At 39.9% G+C, this 20793-nt stretch overlaps 1 protein-coding gene across 2 annotated transcripts in view; it reads right to left on the bottom strand.

The window, feature by feature from the left end:
• The window catches only part of LOC311139054 (inositol 1,4,5-trisphosphate-gated calcium channel ITPR1-like), a gene marked incomplete at both ends in the record, with an annotated part of 129615 nt that overhangs the window by 6929 nt on the left and 101893 nt on the right, over nt 1–20793 (bottom strand). For both annotated transcript variants that reach the window (XM_084173906.1, XM_084173907.1), the window contains 3 exons: nt 15155–15315; nt 19772–19937; nt 20173–20321. In XM_084173906.1, coding sequence (XP_084030032.1) covers nt 15155–15315; nt 19772–19937; nt 20173–20321 — 476 coding nt within the window. The remainder of the gene's footprint in view (nt 1–15154; nt 15316–19771; nt 19938–20172; nt 20322–20793) is intronic.

Genomic DNA, 20793 nt, shown 5'->3' with positions numbered 1-20793 from the left:
ACTCTGACAATGACTGGGACTGACGTCAATGGCAGAATGCTTTAGCTGAAATGTCGGGTTGAAGGCGTAAATTGATGGTGCTTGACTCAGGTCTGCCAGAATCTGTGTCCCTCATTATTATTGCGTCTCGCACTCGCTTCTCCGAGATGCATCCGCATTGTGATATGAACTTTGAATCGCATGCATCTTATTATGTGACTTGTTAAACACATTTTTACTCCTGAACTTATTTAGGCTTGCCATAACAAAGGGATTGAATACTTATTGACTCAAGACATTTCAGCTTTTCATTTTAAATGTTTATTTTTTAAGAATCATAAGTTTATGAAAAAATAATGTAGTTTGATAGATAATTCATTGCATTTAAAGTTACAATAGAGAAAAGAGACTAAAAATATAATACAATAATTTTTACGCCACCAATCAAAAGGTCACTTTTTTCATAGGAGGGCAAAAGGACAAGTGCTCCAGGACCGCTACACTTAGATAAGTTGTAAATGCAACAAGTACTGATATCAGGCACATGCACAGATAGAGCCCTACACTCTTAGAAAAAAGGGTTATTTGGCTGTCCCCATAGGAGAACCCTTTTTGGTTCCAGGTAGAACCATTTTGGGGTCCATGTAGAACCCTCAGTGGAAAGGGTTCTACATAGAACCCAAAAAGGTGCTATCTAGAACCTAAAAGGGTTCTTCGGCCTTCCCCTTAGGATAACCCTTTGAAGAACCCTTTTTGGTTCCAGGTAGAACCCTTTTGGGTTCAATGTAGAACCCTTTCCACAGAGGGTTCTACATGGACCCCAAAAGGGTTCTACCTGGAACCAAAAAGGCTTCTCTTATGGGGACAGCCAAAGAACCCTTTTGGAACCCTTTTTTCTAAGAGTGTAGGGCTCAGTATATCAGTCCTTGTTGCATTTACAACTTATCTAAGTCCTACTATCAACTGATTTCAGCCAGTGCCTCTTTCCTTATATTTGTAAAAAGCTTCCGTGCTCCCCCCTAGTGTATAGCCTACAGTACACATTACAATACTACAGCTATCAATAAGTCAATACCTCTCAATATTACAGTGGACTGCTTCTAAATATGGAAAAGAGAAAACATACTGGGCATTTCCATGTAAAAATCCCCATGAGCACTAAATTGAAGTTCATAGGAGTACAATTTGGTGTCAAATGAAACCTAAGAGTATATATTTTTATACATTGAGTGTCAATTCGTCGGGGCATGGACTCTACAAGATGTCGAAAGCATTCCATAGGGATGCTGGCCCATGTTGACTACAATGCTTCCCACAGTTGTGTTAAGTTGGCTGGATAGGTGTAGGACCATTGTTTTATACACACAAGAAGCTGTTGAGCGTGAAAAACCCAGCAGCGTTGCAGTTATTTACACAAACCAGTGCGCCTGGCACCTACTACCATACACCGTTCAAAGGCACTTCAATATTATGTCTCGCAGATTCACCCTCTGAATGGGACACATACACAATCCATGTCTCAATTGTCTCAAGGCTTAACAATCCTTCTTTAACCTGTCTCCTCCCCTTCATCTACACTGATTGAAGCGGATTTAACAAGTGACATCAATAAGGGATCATAGCTTTCACCTGGATTCACCTGGTCAGTTTATGTCAAGGAAAGAGCAGGTGTCCTTAATGTTTTGTACAGTCAGTGTATTTTAAAGGCATATATACACGTTTCAACCATTTTTCATCCTACAAATTAGGAATAAGCAAAGGCTTTGATTTCTGGTCAAGGAGATGGAAAAGGTATCTAGCAGAAAAAGTCTTAAAAGGTATTATAAATACATAAAAAATAAAATAATAATGTTGAAGTAAAGACCCCTGCCAACTAATAAACATATATATTTAGTTTTACAGAAATGATTTGCCTTCTGTAAGTTTAAGATATATTGCCTAGTGTCTTGTCATTCTGTTACCAAAAAGTTGGGATACCTGCTACTGTCCTCCCTTCCACTGGCATACTGTTACGTTCAGCTCATAACTGTTTTTTTTCTCTCTTTCTGTCGCATGGTGGTCAAAGCAAGAGTGTGAAAACAGTCTACATTGTACATTTTTTGTCATTTAGCAGACGCTCTTATCCAGAGCGACTTACAGTTAGTGAGTGCATACATATTTTTTTCATCCTGGCCCCCCATGGGAAATGAACCCACAACCCTGGCGTTGCAAGCGCAATGCTCTACCAACTGAGCTACACGGGACTGTCTAGACAACCCATCCCTCTCTCTCTCTCCCCGTCTCTCTTCTCTCTCTTTCCATTTAATGTCACATCTCCCGGCTCTTACTGACACCTACCCATGAGCCCCCTCTCTTTCCATTTACTGTAACCAGCCCTCTCCACTGAGCACCGACCGACACCGGACGTTGAAAAGTAGTTGAAATGTGGTCAGTACAAATCTAAACCAATCACAGACGTCTGTTTCACAAGTTTGGACAGCACAGTACAGTAGAGCACAGTGCAGTACAGAAAAGTTCAGTTGAGTGTGGGTCAGTACAATACAGTAAGGTACTGTAATGTACAGTAGAGAATAGTTTAATACAGTAGAGCACACTAGAGTAGACTACAGTATAATTTACTGTATTGTACTTTACTGTACTGAACTCTACTCTATTGTACTGTACTATACTGAACTCTACTCTATTGTACTGTACTGAGCTATACTCTACTGTACTGTGCTGTACTGCAATATACTCTACTCTGTTGAGTTTTTCTGTACTGTACTCTACTGAGCTCTACTGTGAGGTCCAAACTTGTGAAACATAGACGTCTATGATTGGTACAGATTTGATGCAGCCCGGACCAATCACATTTTGTCTTTTTTTTTGGGGGGGGGGGGGCTCATTAGAATAATAGCCAATGTGTAGAATAATACCCAAACATGCAAAGGAGGATATTGCATTTTTCTACCTTTGTGTACCTATTCAGGATACATCACCATGAAGAATATGACATAATTATGCATTTATGTATAGTACAGATCAGGGACCCATGATGTCATTCTGTTACCAGCACTCTGTTACCGGGTGTTGATCCACTTCACTTACTGTAGTTCAACAACCAAAACAGATTTTTTCAAACTCAAGTTGTCATATCATAGCTGACACCCCATCCTTTCTGCAGACATCTTTGATGTTTTGTTAGACTTCAGTGTGGCTTTTGACATTATCGATCATAGTCTGCTGCTGGAAAGACTTGTGTTATGGCTTTACACCCCCTGCGATAATGTGGATAAAGAGTTACTTGTCTAACAGAACACAGAGGGTGTTCTTTAATGGAAGCCTCTCAAACATAATCCAGGTAGAATCAGGAATTCCCCAGTGCAGCTGTCTAGGCCTCTTGCTTTTTTCCATCTTTACTAACGACATGCCACTGGCTTTGAGTAAAGCCAGTGTGTCTTTGTATGCAGATGACTCAACACTATACACATCAGCTACTACAGCAACTGAAATAACTGAAACACTTAACAAAGAGTTGAAGTTAGTTTTGGAATGGGTGGCAAGGAATAAGTTAGTCCTGAATATTTCCAAAACTAAAAGCACTGTATTTGGGTCAAATCATTCACTAAACCCTAAACCTCAACTACATCTCGTAATGAATAATGTGGAAATTGAGCAAGTTGAGGTGACTAAACTGCTTGGAGTAACCCTGGATTGTAGACTGTCATGGTCTAAGCATATTGATACAACAGTAGCTAAGATGTGGAGAAGTATGTCCATAATTAAGTGCTGCTCTGCCTTCTTAACAACACTATCAACAAGGCAGGTCCTACAGGCCCTAGTTTTGTCAGTAGTACATAGAGCCATGACTACATGGAACTCTATTCCACATCAGGTAACTGATGCAAGCCGTAGAATCAGATAAGAAAAAACAGGTAAAAATACACCTTATGAAACAGCGGGGACTGTGAAGAGACACACACAAGGGTATAGACACATTCATACGCACACATTGTGATATTGTTGTATGGTGGTATTACATTTTTTTTTATTGTAGATAGGTAGTGGTGTAATAATGTCATATGATGTACTGTTTTATATGTAATGTAAATGCTTTAATATATGTTTGGACCCCAGGAAGAGTAGCTGCTGCCTTGGGGGCTAATGGGGATCCCTAATAAATACAAATATTAATTCGGCGTAGATATTTAACAAGAGTTTTTGGAAAACGTGGTCACATAAAACAAAACAGAGGGAGATTTTACTGTCATTCTGTTATCAAACTGCACTGTTCTTCGAGTAAATGTGTTTTTGTAAAAAAAGAAGAAGGAAATTGTTCGATGTAGTCCTTGTGCATAGAGTTGTATGGTTTAACTTTGCAATCGATGGTTTTTGTTTGACATACGTTTAAAGTGAAAAATCTCAGCGTCATTCTGTTATCGTGGAATTACCCTAATGTCTGCCCAGTGCGCACACAGTTTTACATGTGGAGAGTATGAGTGGCAGCCAGTCACTTCAGAGCCTTGAGCCAGTGAAAGGGTTGCTGCGATCATCCAGGCGAGCAGCCAAGGGTCACTCCGAGCGCATTCTTTCACCCCTCTATCTCCTCCAGCACTGGGCCACTACATACCAATGTTATTGTGCACTGTCTGAACCTGGCCTCAAACAAGCCAAGGCCGTGTGAATGGGTCTGTCTGTAGTTCCCTTCAACAAAAACACACACATGTGCGTAGACACACACACACACACACAGACCATAAAAAACAGTCACTCCTTTAGCTACATGCATGTGCACTCCCTCACCTTACAAAATAGCATTACACTATCAATTAGCCTTACTACAGACCCAACAGTCAACAGTAGCGCAGTGTTGCCTGAACAGGAGGGTGCTGGGGAGCAACTGCACTGTAGCCTGTGTATGTTGTGAGCACAGCTGCATGGATGGAAAAGTCCCTGGGTTTCAGTGGTGAGAAGCAGGGGGTGAAAGTGGCGACTGCAGTGGGCCACAGGCCTGGGTCAGACAGACAGCAGGACAGAGGAATCACACAGAGACATGTACTCATTCTGAGAGGAGGAAAGGAGTGCTGTGTGCATGCTCCACTTCCTGAATGTCCACAATCACACAGTGCTGCTGTCCCGCATGTTATCATGTACAAGTACACTCTGTATTGGACATCTGCATACTATAATATACTAGAGATGCACCCTCAATAGACACAGTATACTAGTTTCCTCTGCTAGCATACTGCTGAATGTAGAAACAGACCATTCAAGGGGGTCCGAGACCGTAGCTCAGAAATAATGACATGATAAGTAAAATCTTGTCAACATTGTTTGTCTGCAATCAATTTCAATCAAAAGTGCCAGGCTAATTCTGGACGAGAGGGGAGCAGAGACGTAAAGTACAGCAAGATTGCTTAATTCTGCCCTTTGCCATCTGTGTCAAGAGTCAGTTTGACAGCCCAGCCCCCCAAACCCGCTTTCCTTCCTCAGTGTTTACAAGTGAAAACACTTCCAGTAAGTCTCAGACCGCGTGCGGTCAACGCTGACATTCAATTAATCTTCACAATGGTTCAATGGAAATTAAAGAAGTGCATTTTTCAGTATTAAAACCACAAGGGCCATGACAGAGAAACAGGATGCTGTGTGGTTTTGACAGCAACAGAAACGTCACAGGCAAGCCACCACATCTACTACTCTTCTATGCAAATTAAAAGACACAGATCACATTTCAAACTAGACCTAACAAACAAATAGTAACAGTGTGCAAAACACAACAGAAAACTCCTCACTCTCCCTTCTTCTGAAATGCCTCTAATGCATTATCTTATCAATGCAATTCAAAGTTCAAATCACCATGCGGATGCATCTTGGAGCAGCGAGCGTGGGCCGCAATAATAATGAGGGCAACAGATTCTGGCGGACCTGAGTCAAGCACCATCAATTTACACCTTCAACCCGACATTTCAGCTAAAGCCTTCTGCCATTGACGTCAGTCCCAGTCATTGTCAGAGTTGTCTGACTTCTTTTACACCCCCTGATCTCTCCAATCCCCTCTGTGCATCTGAGGCATCTTCACTACAACAAGCAGCATCTGACACTGTTATGCTTGTTAGCAGAGTAAGAAGGGAAAATGGATCAATAGAATTAGCCTATTATACAGTATTAAACCTATTACACTAACACGGGGATCTCCAACCCTGTTCCTGGAGAGCTACACTACAACCCTAATCTAGCGCATCTGATTCTAATAATTAGCTGGTGATAAGATGAATCAGGTTAGTTACAACTGGAGTTGGATTGAAAACCTACAAGAGGGTAGCTCTCCAGGAACAGGGTTGGAGAGCCCTGCACTAACATATGTGACCCGTTTCAAGGAGCTAGGCATATGTCACACGTCTTTACATCACATGAGAGGCATTTGTCAAAATGTGTTTTTTGGTAGAAATGCCTTCTGGAACATGTGAACTTTCATATGCCTTAATAACAAACTTGTATGCCATCTGTAAATACGAATAAAATTGTTAAATTACGAACCTAGTTAGTTTAGCCTTGGAAAAAGACTTCCCGCTAGCCAAGATTGGCTGAGATAATGGATGGGCTGGACATGCAGAGAGATGAGTTCGGATTGGTCTGCCATGTAGCAGGCTTCTGTCTATAACATCAGTGCAGATAATCCTTGCTACTGCAACTTTTTTGAAATATATAACGTTAGCCATGGAGAACTGCAAAAGTGTTGCTACTGCTCTCAATAACATTGCTGCCCTAAATTTATCAGGCGCTATCGACAAAGATCAGAGGAAAAAGTTGTGACTTGACACAACGGGCCAAACAAGCTGTAGCTACAAACAAAATGGAAACGACACTTAGTTAAAGGGATTCCAGTCTGCCATTAAGCGTTCATCCATGTATACGGGTAAGAGTCTAGCTACATTTTCAGAAAGTTTCTAATTTGGTCAGAAAGTCGTTTTATTGCAAGTTAAAACATATTGTTAGCTAGCTAGCAAACATTACATGTATGATCTGTGTAGTAATATTATTAGTATCTCAGAAAGCTATTTGCATTGCTAGTTATAGCCTAATGTTAGCTAGCTAGCTAACATTGAACCTAGTTGGTTACCTTTAGCTACCTGCAGATTCATACTACAGCTTTTCATGCATGGTGGCTAGCTATGGCAATCCGTTTTGTGTTGCTAGTAGTATGGGCTGAGATTACGGTTAATTGTTTAGCTAGCTAGCTACATGTCTAAACAAAAGACACCACTTCGCCAGATGACTACATGATCCATCAAGTTAGCCAGGTGTGTCTGGGGGTGATTACGGCAATCTATTGTATTTCATGAACACGTGTACATATCTAGACAATAGTGACTCATCCACTTCGCTAGATGTGGCTGGGTGGTGGTTATAGCATTTCTTTCACATGACCCATCAATTTAGACAAGTGTCTCTGGGTAAGCATCATCTAATAATTATAAAATATTTTTATCTGGACACTTTCATCTGGACATTTTTGATATAGTGTGTGTTTACCAGAGACGGTAATGTGAAGAACAACATGACCTGCACCAAAGTCAGAGTAGGATATAGGCCAAGGACTAGATAAAGTGCATTTTTACCTGGAGTTTTTCCTTATTGTAGGCTACTACTTTCACCACTTTAAGTCTTGAAATCTTTGGTTGTTTACTACACTACCTTACTCACTCTGTTTAGCACATGGCCTCGCATCCTTAAAGAGATGGGTGGGGCTTAAGAGGGTTTGGACGATGCTGAATAGGTGTAGACAATGAAGAGCTCTCCAGTAGGTGTACCAAAACATTCAAGGGCCATTTTCTCAAAATTGGGGTTACAACTTGATCAATTTTCAAAGCAGAATTACTTTCCCATTGTTCCTCAACTGCAGTGTATGATGTACCATTTTGTAGCTCTGAGTCTCTACTTTTATCCAATGCAAAAAACACAATTTCAAATGTTGCAACATAACACCAAATCGAGGTGGTCGCCACAGATGGAAATGTTTTCCCTACCATGTAAAATCAGGGATAAAGAGTTAATGTGATGAGTTGTGACATCATAGGAGGATAACTAATAGGGATGTGACCGATTCTTCCAATTCTCAGATTCTAAGCTTATAATTTAGTTCTTGGTAAAAGTGTTTTGATCCATTGATAGCCCAGAGCATGAATGCAGACATTCATCAACTACTTGATGCTGAAGAGCTAACAGCTAAGGTGTGAGTTCTCGATCCTCATCCTCATCTTCTTGCAGCAGAAGACCATGTCTGAGCTCTGTAGTGAGTCGTGCTGCAAACACCTAATTTAGCTCCCAGTCCAGAGCAGGAGGCCCCACATGATTAAACTTGTTGCATGGGTCCAGTTGTGATTGACTGGGTCAGTTGACGGGTCAGTGGGGTCTAACACACCATGTTACCTTAAACCCTCCTGTGGGCTACCACGTCTTGCTGGCAAGCTCCATTTGGCTCAGTAGGGCCTAAGGCTAAGAGGGGGTCAGTTAATCCCAAATTAGGTGACTCCTCACAAGACCTCGCATGCCTCAAACTGAGAGACAGAGGTTAGGAACTGGGCCAACTTGTGCCTGTTCAGAAACTGTGTTACAGACCAACACTAGCACAACCGTTATCACCGTTGAAGAAGGGGCTTTCCTTTGACAGTTATATTTCTCCATTAAATCACCTAAAAGCAACGGATAGCCTACTGACATTTAAGAAGCACACTTGAACAAAACTCATCAAGCAACAACAGTATATTTTACATCATTCTAAAAACTCAGACATTTTTTTCCTTCAGTCTAGACAATTTGTGTGTTTGAGATGCCTCCATGCCATTGGAGGAGTAGTTAATTAGGTCTTCAGCGGTATACAGGTCTGTTTGGCACAGAAGACACAGCATACATGGTGGGAGGAAGGGGTTTCCCACACTGTTCAGCAGGCGAGATGCACCAGGTTGAAGCAGGGTGAAACAGGGTAAACAGAGTTTGTGTGTGTGTGTGTGTGTGTGTGTTTCTGTGAGGGGGGAATGACTAAGACATCCCAGCAAACCGGGAACATTGCCACAACATTAGCTAAGATTCCCATTAAATTCTAGTTAGGGTTTTATCTAACATTAGGATGATAACATCCCAAAAACATTCAAAGAATGTTTTAAATGAAATATCCTTGGAATGTTCTCATAACATTCACTAAAATGTTGTGCACAACATCTGTAACAACCACCACAGAACATTTCACCAAAGTTCTAATTTGGTTTCCAGGTAACAGAGTTGTGGACTTGAGTCAGATGACTTGGAATAGAGTCTGACTCGAGTCACAAATTTGATGACTTGAGACTCGAATTGATATAAAAACAAAAAACTTGAGACTTCACTTGGACTTGGAGCCTCCAGTCTCGGGACTCGACTTTGACTTGAGACTGATGACTTGAAATTATTTGGCCATGTTTTGTAATGTTTTGTTACTCATTTTGTGGCACAGTCTAGGTGGATTAAAGCCAATTTATGCATGATCTGAAAATGTAGTCGGAGGCTTCGTATGGAGGGTGTGATGCAATTGTGGCGCCTGTGGAGGCATGCAGAGGCCAAATCAAGCTCCGTACCGCATGGCCGTGCGCCTCTCAAATTTTGGAACAGCGGAGGGCTCCGTACGGCTCCACATTCAATGCATTCTGGCTGTCAGATAAACGTCTGTCAGACCAAAGATGTTATAACAAAATGAGGTGAAGGAATGGCTCACTCATCTTTCGAGCAAACTTCCGGAAGTGAATAAAGGGAATTGAATGACAGTAGACGACACACCCCCTTCAACATGCATACTGCAAACAGACCAAACTCATCTTGTCTCCTCTTCTTATCTTTGGTTGACGCGAAAAAACAAACATGGTGGCGTGCACGAACTACCCATCGTTGGATTACTTTAGATTTTTAGAAAGTGTTTTACTCAATTATTTAGATCAATGTTGAGCTCACCCATGATGTGATGAATTCTAAATAGTAATTGCTATTAGCTAATTCATATTAGGGTTTATGTCAGCCGACAGCTAGCTAAATATGACCGCTTGTGTTACGTCAATCTTTCCTCAGTTAGCGCTAGGACTAATGTAGCCGACATTTTCCGGTTTGGATGATTGTGTTATGCTGTTGCTACTTCTGTAAATGTCTGAACATTGCATCCAAAAATAAACTGGTCACATTCAGGACATAGCGTTGTAAGGACTGTGTTTGTGCAAATGTTTGTGAAAAAACAGTGTGGCCAGCTCAAACGCTGACTGTTGTGTCAATCGAAACTGGACGTTCTAAATAAGCGTTCTAATCACACCGTTTTCAGCGTACGCTGCAGGGACCACTGTAGAATGATCACACCCGTGTGTTGGTACATGTCAAAGGGTTAAAGGTTCATATAATGTTTCATTAGGTTGTGGGAACAGTCTGCTGAGAACATTGCGGCTACTTAAAAACACGTTACCAAAACACAAAAACTGTCCAGTCATGTATAAGAATATTCCCAGAGCACATTTAGACTGTTCTTTAAAAGGTTCCCAGAATGTTTATTTAGGTTGTGGGAACAATGTGGGGATATGACAAGAGATAGGTTTCCAAAACACTAAAACTGTCCAGTTGTGCTGAGGTTCAGATAATGTTTGTATCAGGGTTTAAAAAAAACATGTTGACAAAACAGCCTTTGAGTTCTTTAAAAAGGTTCCCAGAACATTTAATTAGGCTGTGGGAAAAGTGTGGATACATTACAAGAGATAGGTTCCCAAAACACAAAATATGCTCAGTTGCGATGACATTCATACATTGTTTAAGTTAGGTGGCACAGGACATTCCCTTAATGTTGCAAGAATATTCTTGTGATATTCATGAATGTTGCACAGAACATTCCCACAATGTTGCAAAATGTTCAACAATTTCCAAATAAGTCAGTTTTTATGACGTTCATAGCACATTTGTTTTAGGTTTAACATAATATTCTATTGATTTTCACACAATGTACATTTGACCTCATGTTGGAGGTCCTCAGAACATTTAGAAAATATTATATTTAAGTTTCACCTAACATTACCACAACATTCTCAGCATGCACATGTAGTTCAATAAAGCAGATTGGAATACATCCCCATTATGTTTCTCTCCAGATTTAATGGTAATTCACGTTTGAGGACTGTATAGTAGGCCAACTACAAGGTGATATAGACACACGTCATTTTAATTTCATTCATAGGAAACTTGAACAGCATTTAGATAATAAAAACACAACCGTATCTTTTACACTTTATATGTTAAAAATCTGCATATGTGGAGTTTGAACCTGCAATGTTTGGTTCCCAAGCCAGGTCTTTTATCCTCTGTGCCACCAGGGAAGCTCTTTTATATCTTCTTTTTTTTCAGTATATAGCCATGGCAGTATGGTCAATCAGGAATTCCATGCTTTCTTTTTAGCCTTGTTAGGCATAACTAACCCAGGGATACACCGGTAACTGGGTTATTCATCATCACTTCACCCATCCTCTTTATATGCTGCATACTTCTGGGCTCATATTTACAAGGTATCCAAGACTATGAGTGTTGATCTTTTGCTTTTCAGATCATGAAAAATAAGACAGGGGAGGACCATGTCAAGCATCCCAAAGTAGGAATTATATTGGGTGCGTTTAAAAAAAAGTTGAACAGTCCATTTTTACATAATGTTTTATTTTGTACAGTTAGTCTAAATTCTGCATTTCTGACTGGATTTATAAATCTGGATGAAATAAAGACATCCTCTCTTTTAGTAGATTATATCTGAGCCTCAATTAAAAAGAAAAAACATGGTTAAAGAATATGAGATTGAACCTGCAATCTTCAGAGCTGCAACCAAATCATTAACCCTCTCCACCACATACAGTGGGGAAAAAAAGTATTTAGTCAGCCACCAATTGTGCAAGTTCTCCCACTTAAAAAGATGAGAGAGGCCTGTAATTTTCATCATAGGTACACGTCAACTATGACAGACAAATTGAGGAAAAAAAATCCAGAAAATCACATTGTAGGATTTTTAATGAATTTATTTGCAAATTATGGTGGAAAATAAGTATTTGGTCACCTACAAACAAGCAAGATTTCTGGCTCTCACAGACCTGTAACTTCTTCTTTAAGAGGCTCCTCTGTCCTCCACTCGTTACCTGTATTAATGGCACCTGTTTGAACTTGTTATCAGTATATAAAGACACCTGTCCACAACCTCAAACAGTCACACTCCAAACTCCACTATGGCCAGGACCAAAGAGCTGTCAAAGGACACCAGAAACAAAATTGTAGACCTGCACCAGGCTGGGAAGACTGAATCTGCAATAGGTAAGCAGCTTGGTTTGAAGAAATCAACTGTGGGAGCAATTATTAGGAAATGGAAGACATACAAGACCACTGATAATCTCCCTCGATCTGGCAAGATCTCACCCCGTGGGGTCAAAATGATCACAAGAACGGTGAGCAAAAATCCCAGAACCACACGGGGGGACCTAGTGAATGACCTGCAGAGAGCTGGGACCAAAGTAACAAAGCCTACCATCAGTAACACACTACGCCACCAGGGACTCAAATCCTGCAGTGCCAGATGTGTCCCCCTGCTTAAGCCAGTACATGTCCAGGCCCGTCTGAAGTTTGCTAGAGTGCATTTGGATGATCCAGAAGAGGATTGGGAGAATGTCATATGGTCAGATGAAACCAAAATAGAACTTTTTGGTAAAAACTCAACTTGTCGTGTTTGGAGGACAAAGAATGCTGAGTTGCATCCAAAGAACACCATACCTACTGTGAAGCATGGGGGTGGAAACATCATCCTTTGGGGCTGTTTTTCTGCAAAGGGACCAGGAGGACTGATCCATGTAAAGGAAAGAATGAATGGGGCCATGTATCATGAGATTTTGAGTGAAAACCTCCTTCCATCAGCAAGGGCATTGAAGATGAAACGTGGCTGGGTCTTTCAGCATGACAATGATCCCAAACACACCGCCCGGGCAATGAAGGAGTGACTTCGTAAGAAGCATTTCAAGGTCCTGGAGTGGCCTAGCCAGTCTCCAGATCTCAACCCCATAGAAAATCTTTGGAGGGAGTTGAAAGTCTGTGTTGCCCAGCGACAGCCCCAAAACATCACTGCTCTAGAGGAGATCTGCATGGAGGAATGGGCCAAAATACCAGCAACAGTGTGTGAAAACCTTGTGAAGACTTACAGAAAACGTTTGACCTGTGTCATTGCCAACAAAGGGTATATAACAAAGTATTGAGAAACTTTTGTTATTGACCAAATACTTATTTTCCACCATAATTTGCAAATATATTCATAAAAAATCCTACAATGTGATTTTCTTAATTTCTTTCTTCTCATTTTGTCTGTCATAGTTGACGTGTACCTATGATGAAAATTACAGGCCTTTCTCATCTTTTTAAGTGGGAGAACTTGCACAATTGGTGGCTGACTAAATACTTTTTTTCCCCACTGTAGCCTTATGTTTTTTTTTTCAGTCTAATATGGTCAATCAGGATACAAAACATAAAATACAGTGTTACAAGTATACAGCATATGAAGAGGATGGGAACATTTTAATAACTCTGAAATTGTCTTCTGATTGACCATATTAGACTGACCCCCCTCTCTCTCCCCATTTCAAAGCTAACCCCTGGTGGCGCAGCTAGAATATTATGTTAAACCTAAAACAAATATGCTATGAATATCATAACAAATGACTAATTTGGTTATTGTGGAACATTGTGCAACATTGTGGGAATGTTCCATGCAACCTATGTAAATATCACAAGAATATCCTTGCAATATCCCAGACAACTCCCATAACTTAATTAAAATGTTCTGGAAACCTTTAAAGACCAGGTGTTCTGTCAACATTATAGCGATGTCCTGAATAACCCAATTTAAGATTTTGTATGAATGTCATCACAACTGAGCATATTTTGTGTTTTGGGAATCTCTCTCTTGTAATGTACCCACATTGTTCCCACAACCTAATTAAATGTTCTGGGAACATTCTACCAACATCAAAGCAATGTTTTGTGCACCCTGATACAAACATTATCTGAATGTCAGCACAACTGGACAGTTTTAGTGTTTTAGGAACCTATCTCTTGTCATATACCCACAATGTTCCCACAACCTTAAGAAACATTCTGGGAATCTTTGAAGAACAGAATAAATGTGTTCTGGGAACATTCTTGTAACATTAGGTGAATGTTTTTTGCACCCTAAAATAAACATTTTTGAATTATCCACACAACTCTAAAGTTTTAGTGTTTTGGAACATATTTTGTGATGTCCCACAATGTTCCCACCAGGTTGTTCCCACATCCTAATGAAACAATCTGTGAACCTTTAAAGAACAGGTGAAATGTGTTCTAGGAACCTTTCTTGCAACATCAGGCGAATGTTTTATACAAACATTCTATAATCATCAGCACGACTGGACAGCTTTTGTGTTATGAGAACATTTACCACAACCTAACGAATGTTCTAGGAACTTTCACAGAACCAATTTTGGTTTGCTGGGATGGCTGCTTTTGGGGGTTAACACATTTCATGCCAACGGAACATTGTCTGGATCTTAATTCTCCATGCCAACAGAACATTGTCTGAATCTTAATTGTCTATTCACAAAGCTTACAGGTGTGATTATTCTTTGGAGGGATTCAAGGTCATGAAGGCATGGATTACATAACACAATGCTGCTGCTTTGGGCCAGCTGCCAAATTAATGGTAGAAAAACCCGGCCAGCCATAGTAGTCAACTCTCTCTGACCCAGGACCCACATAACCCCATGTTGAGTTAATTTAGATTAGTAGATGGTGGACTGGGCCATCTGCAGCAAAGCAGTGGAGGAGGACCTTTAAAAAGTCTACAATGTATTGGCGCTAATGTGGTTTTCTGTTTTCTTAGATTTATTCTCACCATGTAACAGAGATATTTTACTGCATGCCAAAATCTCTCTATCTAGTATAGGAACTGACCTACATTCTGAGGAGACACATTTGATCAAAGCTCAGATATGTGAGCCCTTCTGATGAAGTCATGCAGAACTGCCAACTCCCTGTCAGAGATCTATTTAGGACCACATCCCTGCCTATCTTGATGTGTATTATCAAGAATCTCCTTCATAATAAGCTGTTTTGGCTTGTACGCATAGTAGTCTAGTCATACCCTGATCATCTCAGCGACGTAGCTCTCTGGTCCCGTGTACTCTGTGGAGTCCTTCACCTTCACCAGCACTATGAAAAACAAGTAGTGCCACATGTTGTGCTCCACCTTGATGTGCTCTTCAAATGTCACCGTCTTGTTGTCAAACTTGTCCCTTTCCAGGCCTGCACACGAGGGGACATACAAAAACAAATAGTCAAAAACACATGCTGGAAAACAAATGCATGGCAGTTACTTCATCTGTAAACAAACAAATGCATGTGTGGCAATAATGAGCCATTCATTATCAGTCTGGTGATTGTCATGACCTTAGTTGGGATGACTGACTGCACAGCTATAGCATAGGGAAGTTCAGTCATTGGACAGGAGAATATAATACACTTCAGAGGGAGAATAGAATAGGCCAAGTGTCTTAATGCTCAACAGGTTCTCAATGTCTTACACAAATTTGTATTTTACATGCCCCTTTATCCTACTTTATCCAACGGGGCCGGTCATACGTAAAATGCATATAAATGTAAAGAAATGGATAGGCTACTGTAACTAAGGCTACAGTAACTAAGGCTACAGTAAAATTCTTTTTTAATCTTCAACATAGGAATGCTACCAAAAAGAACTTAATGAAACTGGTTACAATTGACGGAGTCACCCATAATTCACCAAATGATATTTTGAAGGAAGAAACAAAGTACTTTAAGCATATGTTTTCTTTTCAGTCGCCTCCATCTCCTCTAACTGAAGCTAATTGTAGAGCTTTTTTTTCTATTGATAATGTCAAATTAACAGCCACACAGAAAGACTCATGTGAAGGTGAAATTCCAGAGGAGGAACTTCTGGATGCAATTAAAGACTTTAAGTCCGGGAAAACTCCAGGGTTGGATGGCATACCAGTCGAGGTATACCAAACCTTTTTTGATATACTAAGAGGACCGTTATTAGCATGTTTTAACCACTCCTATGTAAATGGTAGATTATCTGACACTCAAGAAGAAGATCTCATTATTACTGAAACAGGATACAAGTGGAAAATATAAAGATCCAGTCCATTTACAAAATTGGAGGCCCCTTACACTTCAGTGTTGTGATGCAAAAATCCTAGCAAAATGTATAGTGCATAGAATTAAAAAGGTATTGTCGGATATTATTCATTCTAATCAGACAGGTTTTTTACATGGAAGATACATTGGAGATAATATAAGGCAAGTATTGGAAACAATAGAACACTATGGAAAATATGGGAAACCAGGCCTGCTATTCATAGCAGACTTCGAAAAGGCATTTGATAAAGTTCGACTGGGGTATATATATAAATGCCTGGAGCATTTCAATTTTGGAGAATCTCTTATAAAATGGGTCAAAATCATGAATAGTAACCCTAGGTGTAAAATAGTAAATAATGGCTATTTCTCAGAAAGTTTTAAACTGTCAAGAGGAGTGAAACAAGGTTGTCCACTATCGGTATATCTATTTATTGTGGCCATCGAGATGTTAGCTATTAAAATCAGATCCAATAATAATATCAGAGGATTAGAAATACAGGGCTTAAAAACAAAGGTGTCATTGTACGCAGATGATTCATGTTTTCTTTTAGATCCACAACTAGAATCCCTCCACAGCCTCATTGAGGATCTAGATACATTTTCTAACCTCTCTGGATTAAAACCAAATTATGACAAATGTACTATATTACGTATTGGATCACAAAAAAATACAATTTTTACATTACCATGTAGTTTACCAATAAAATGGTCTGATGGTGATGTGGATATACTCGGAATACATATCCCAAAGGAAATAAATGATCTCACTTCAATACATTTTAATAGAAAGTTAGCAAAAATAGATAAGATCTTACTACCATGGAAAGGAAAATACCTGTCAATTTGTGGAAAAATCACCCTGATTAACTCTTTAGTATTATCCCAGTTTACCTATTTGCTTATGGTCTTGCCTATGCCTAGCAAACAGTTTTTTAAATTATATGAGAAAAAAATATTCAATTTTATTTGGAACGGCAAGCCAGACAAAATTAAAAGAGCATATTTATATAATGAATATGAATTCGGAGGACAGAAATTATTAAATATTAAAGCATTAGACCTATCACTAAAATCTTCAGTCATCCAAAAGTTATACTTAAATCCGAACTGGTTCTCAAGTATTAGTAAGATTGTCTCACCCAATGTTCAAGAAAGGCCTTTTTCCCTTTATTCAGATTACAACCTCTCACTTTCAGTTATTTGAAAAGGAAATAATCTCCCAGATGTCACTATTTCTAAAACAAGCCATAGAAAGTTGGTTGCAATTTCAATTTAATCCTCCAGAAACGATAGAACAAATAATGCAACAAATATTGTGGTTAAATTCAAATATACTAATTGACAAAAAACCTTTATTTTTTGACAGAATGTTTAAAAAAGGTATAATCTTCGTAAATGATATCATCGGTAGGACTGGTGGAGTTATGTCGCACATGCAGCTAACAAAAACATATGGAAATGTCTGCTCTACCCAAAATTACAACCAAATAATTGCAGCCTTACCGCAAAAGTGGAAGAGGAAAGTGGAAGGGGGAGAAAGTAAGGAACTTGTCTGTCGGCCTTGCATTAAAGAACATAATTGGTTAAGGAAAACTGTGATAAATAAAAAAGTATATCAGTTTCACTTAAGGACCAAAGGATTGACAGCCGTCCCATATAGATTGCAAAATAGTTGGGAAGAGATCTTTGACGTACCGATCCCATGGCATAGTGTTTATGAACTGACACGCAAAACGACACCGGATTCAAAAATTTGAATCTTTCAATTTAAATTATTATATACAATTCTTGCTACCAATAGAATGTTATTTATATGGGGGATACAATCTTCCCAGCTCTGCATATTTTGCTGTGAAGAGACAGAATCATTAGATCATTTGTTTTGGTTCTGTCCATTTGTAGCTTGTTTTTGGACACAGGTCCAGGAATGGCTAAAGGATTGCAATATTTACCTGGAACTAACCTTGCAGATAGCATTACTGGGTGATCTGAAAAGTCATAGTCAATCAATCAATAATATAATAATACTTTTAGCAAAAATGTTTATTGTTAATTCACAATCTGTAGAAGCAATGAGAATAGAAAGGTTCAGAACTTTTGTAAAACATCACAGTACGGTTGAAATATATATGGCAAATAGAAATCCTATATGGATGGTGTTAAGAGATAGATGGGAGGTATTGAATAGAGTTGAAGGATGGGACTAATAACAAATAATAACAAAGATAGCTAATCATGTAAGCATACTGTGTCCATAATAAGTATATAGGTTGTATGTTGGGAGCTTTTGGGAAAGAGCACAGTTAGAAAGATATGGCATATAGAAGCAAACCGGATGGACATCATGAAAATGATCGGAGAGGTTGAGAGTAGAAGAAGTTCAGGAGCAAAAAATAAATTATATATATATATATATATATATATATATATATATATATATATATATATATATATATATATATATATATATAATAGAATTATTGTAAAATTCACTCTGTCCATAAGGTGTAGATAGTAAGTATAGACCGGAAGTAGAGGCCTGGGCATTGTTGTTCACTAATTTACTCCAAGTAGGGAAAGGATGGTGGGGTTGAAAAGTAATAAAGGGGAATATATATATAAAAAACATGGGGGATTGGAAGTGATGCAGACAATTACATTGATAGAAGATACAATCTATCTGCAATATTAAGCTGATCCATTCCCCCCCCCCCCAAAAAAATAAAATAAAATAAAAATAAAAATAAATAACTAAGGCTACAGTAACTAATAGCTTGTGTATGCCGATGTGATACAGTTCATTGCCATTGCAGTGCACTTTGGGAGGAGTGTTTCTTGGCTGAGTGAGTGTTGCACACTAACATGGTCAAGAACCGCATGGTAACAGGAGGAAGTTACTCAGCATCGCATCAGCCATGACTAACCATTCTGGTTCTGGGAAGAGGAGGCGTTGTGATGTTTACGCTGCTGAGCTGAGCAAAACAGCCCCCATTCTACCACGGGCCAGCTGTGAGGCATGCAACAGTATAAACTGGGTGGTTCGAGCCCTGAATGCTGATTGGCTGACAGCCGTGGTATACCACGGTTATGACAAAACATTTATTTTTACTGCTCTAATTACGTTGGTAACCAGATTATAATAGCAATAAAGCACCTCAGGGGTTTGTGCTATATGGGCAATATACCACGGCTAAGGGCTGTATACAGGCACGCGTTGTGTCGTGCATAAGAACAGCCCTTAGCCATGGTATATTGGCCATATACCTCACCTCCTCTGGCCTTATTACTTAAGTAACAGCCTCAGACAGACTTACAGACTTAGAGTGCAGTCTCAGGTTAGACCACTCATCTGTTAATTCTCCTCCAATGCTCGCTGGACTGCACCAAAGCCTAGTGTGAAATAGCACTACTTTTCATAGACTCTACAGACCACATCCACTAGTCATTCCAACCCCAGCTCAAAATGCAGCTACCACCATGATAGCTTAGCAAACAGTCTCAGACCGAGCATCAGCCCACTGATCACTAGCGGTGGACACAGGCCAGAAGAGCCCAGCCAGACCCAGGTAGGTCCACTCACCGCAGATGAAGCATGTTGTCTTCAGGACTTCCTCCTTTTTCTGTTTCTCACTCCTGAGGTCGGCAAAGGTGTCGATGATGACTCCGAAGATGAGGTTGAGGACGATGATGATGACGAGGAAGAAGAAGAGTAGGTCGTAGATCACCCTGCCAGCAAATAGAGGCTCCTAGCAAAGACAAGGAAGACAGGAAAAGTCATTTGATAACATACACCTGAACATTTCAACTAGTCAACTATCAAAGATGACTGCAGCTATGAAACACAACTGCAGCAAAATTCTTCCCTGTTGATTAGCAATAATTGAGATTGAGGTGAAGCTAAACTGTGTTTCTTTCTTCCTCTTTCTGGACCTGTGGGAAATGTAAATGGATTGATGGTGTTCAACATGGGCATTTGCGTACCTCTTTGGATGGCTTCCGCAGAACGTCCCCCACACCACCTCCACTCCTCAGGCCGTGACTCAGGACAGTGACGATACACATGAGGAGGGAGTCACATGACCGCTCCTTGTCTTCAATCACCACCGCCGACGGCTGGGTGGCAATGGCAGCTACAGAGCGACATCAGGGATATGAATTACACATAGTGTATATCCACAACAAATCCACAAGTCCTTTTCATCCAAATCACATCTACATTTCTCACATGGCAAATTCTGTGTTGAGGATAAAGAATTATATATTTGGTAAATGAGGACAATGTTGTGCGAACAAAAGCTTAAAATAAACCTGCAAAACAACCCTACCACAGCCTGCTTCTTCCCAGCACAGGAACCACTGACAATACCAATGTGACCCTCCCAAACAGTTCTCAAAAAACAAGAAGTCACCAGTCTAGCGTCATTAATTTGGGTGATGTTGATGGTGGTGGAAGCCTACATGAGGTTTGAACCTATGACACCCTCAGGCGTGACAAGGTTCAGCAAAGGTTGACTGAGCACATTAAGGCAGCATGCAGGTCATCTTTAATTTGGGAGCTTTTTCTAAAGAAGTCAACAGTGTCTGTTAGAATGCCTGGATCCC

This window comes from Coregonus lavaretus (assembly GCF_964263955.1).
Source record: "Coregonus lavaretus genome assembly, chromosome: 12".
NCBI classification, from domain to species: Eukaryota; Metazoa; Chordata; class Actinopteri; order Salmoniformes; family Salmonidae; genus Coregonus; species Coregonus lavaretus.
Note: the sequence above shows the minus strand (reverse complement) of the source record. Positions and strands in the feature narration are given on the sequence as shown.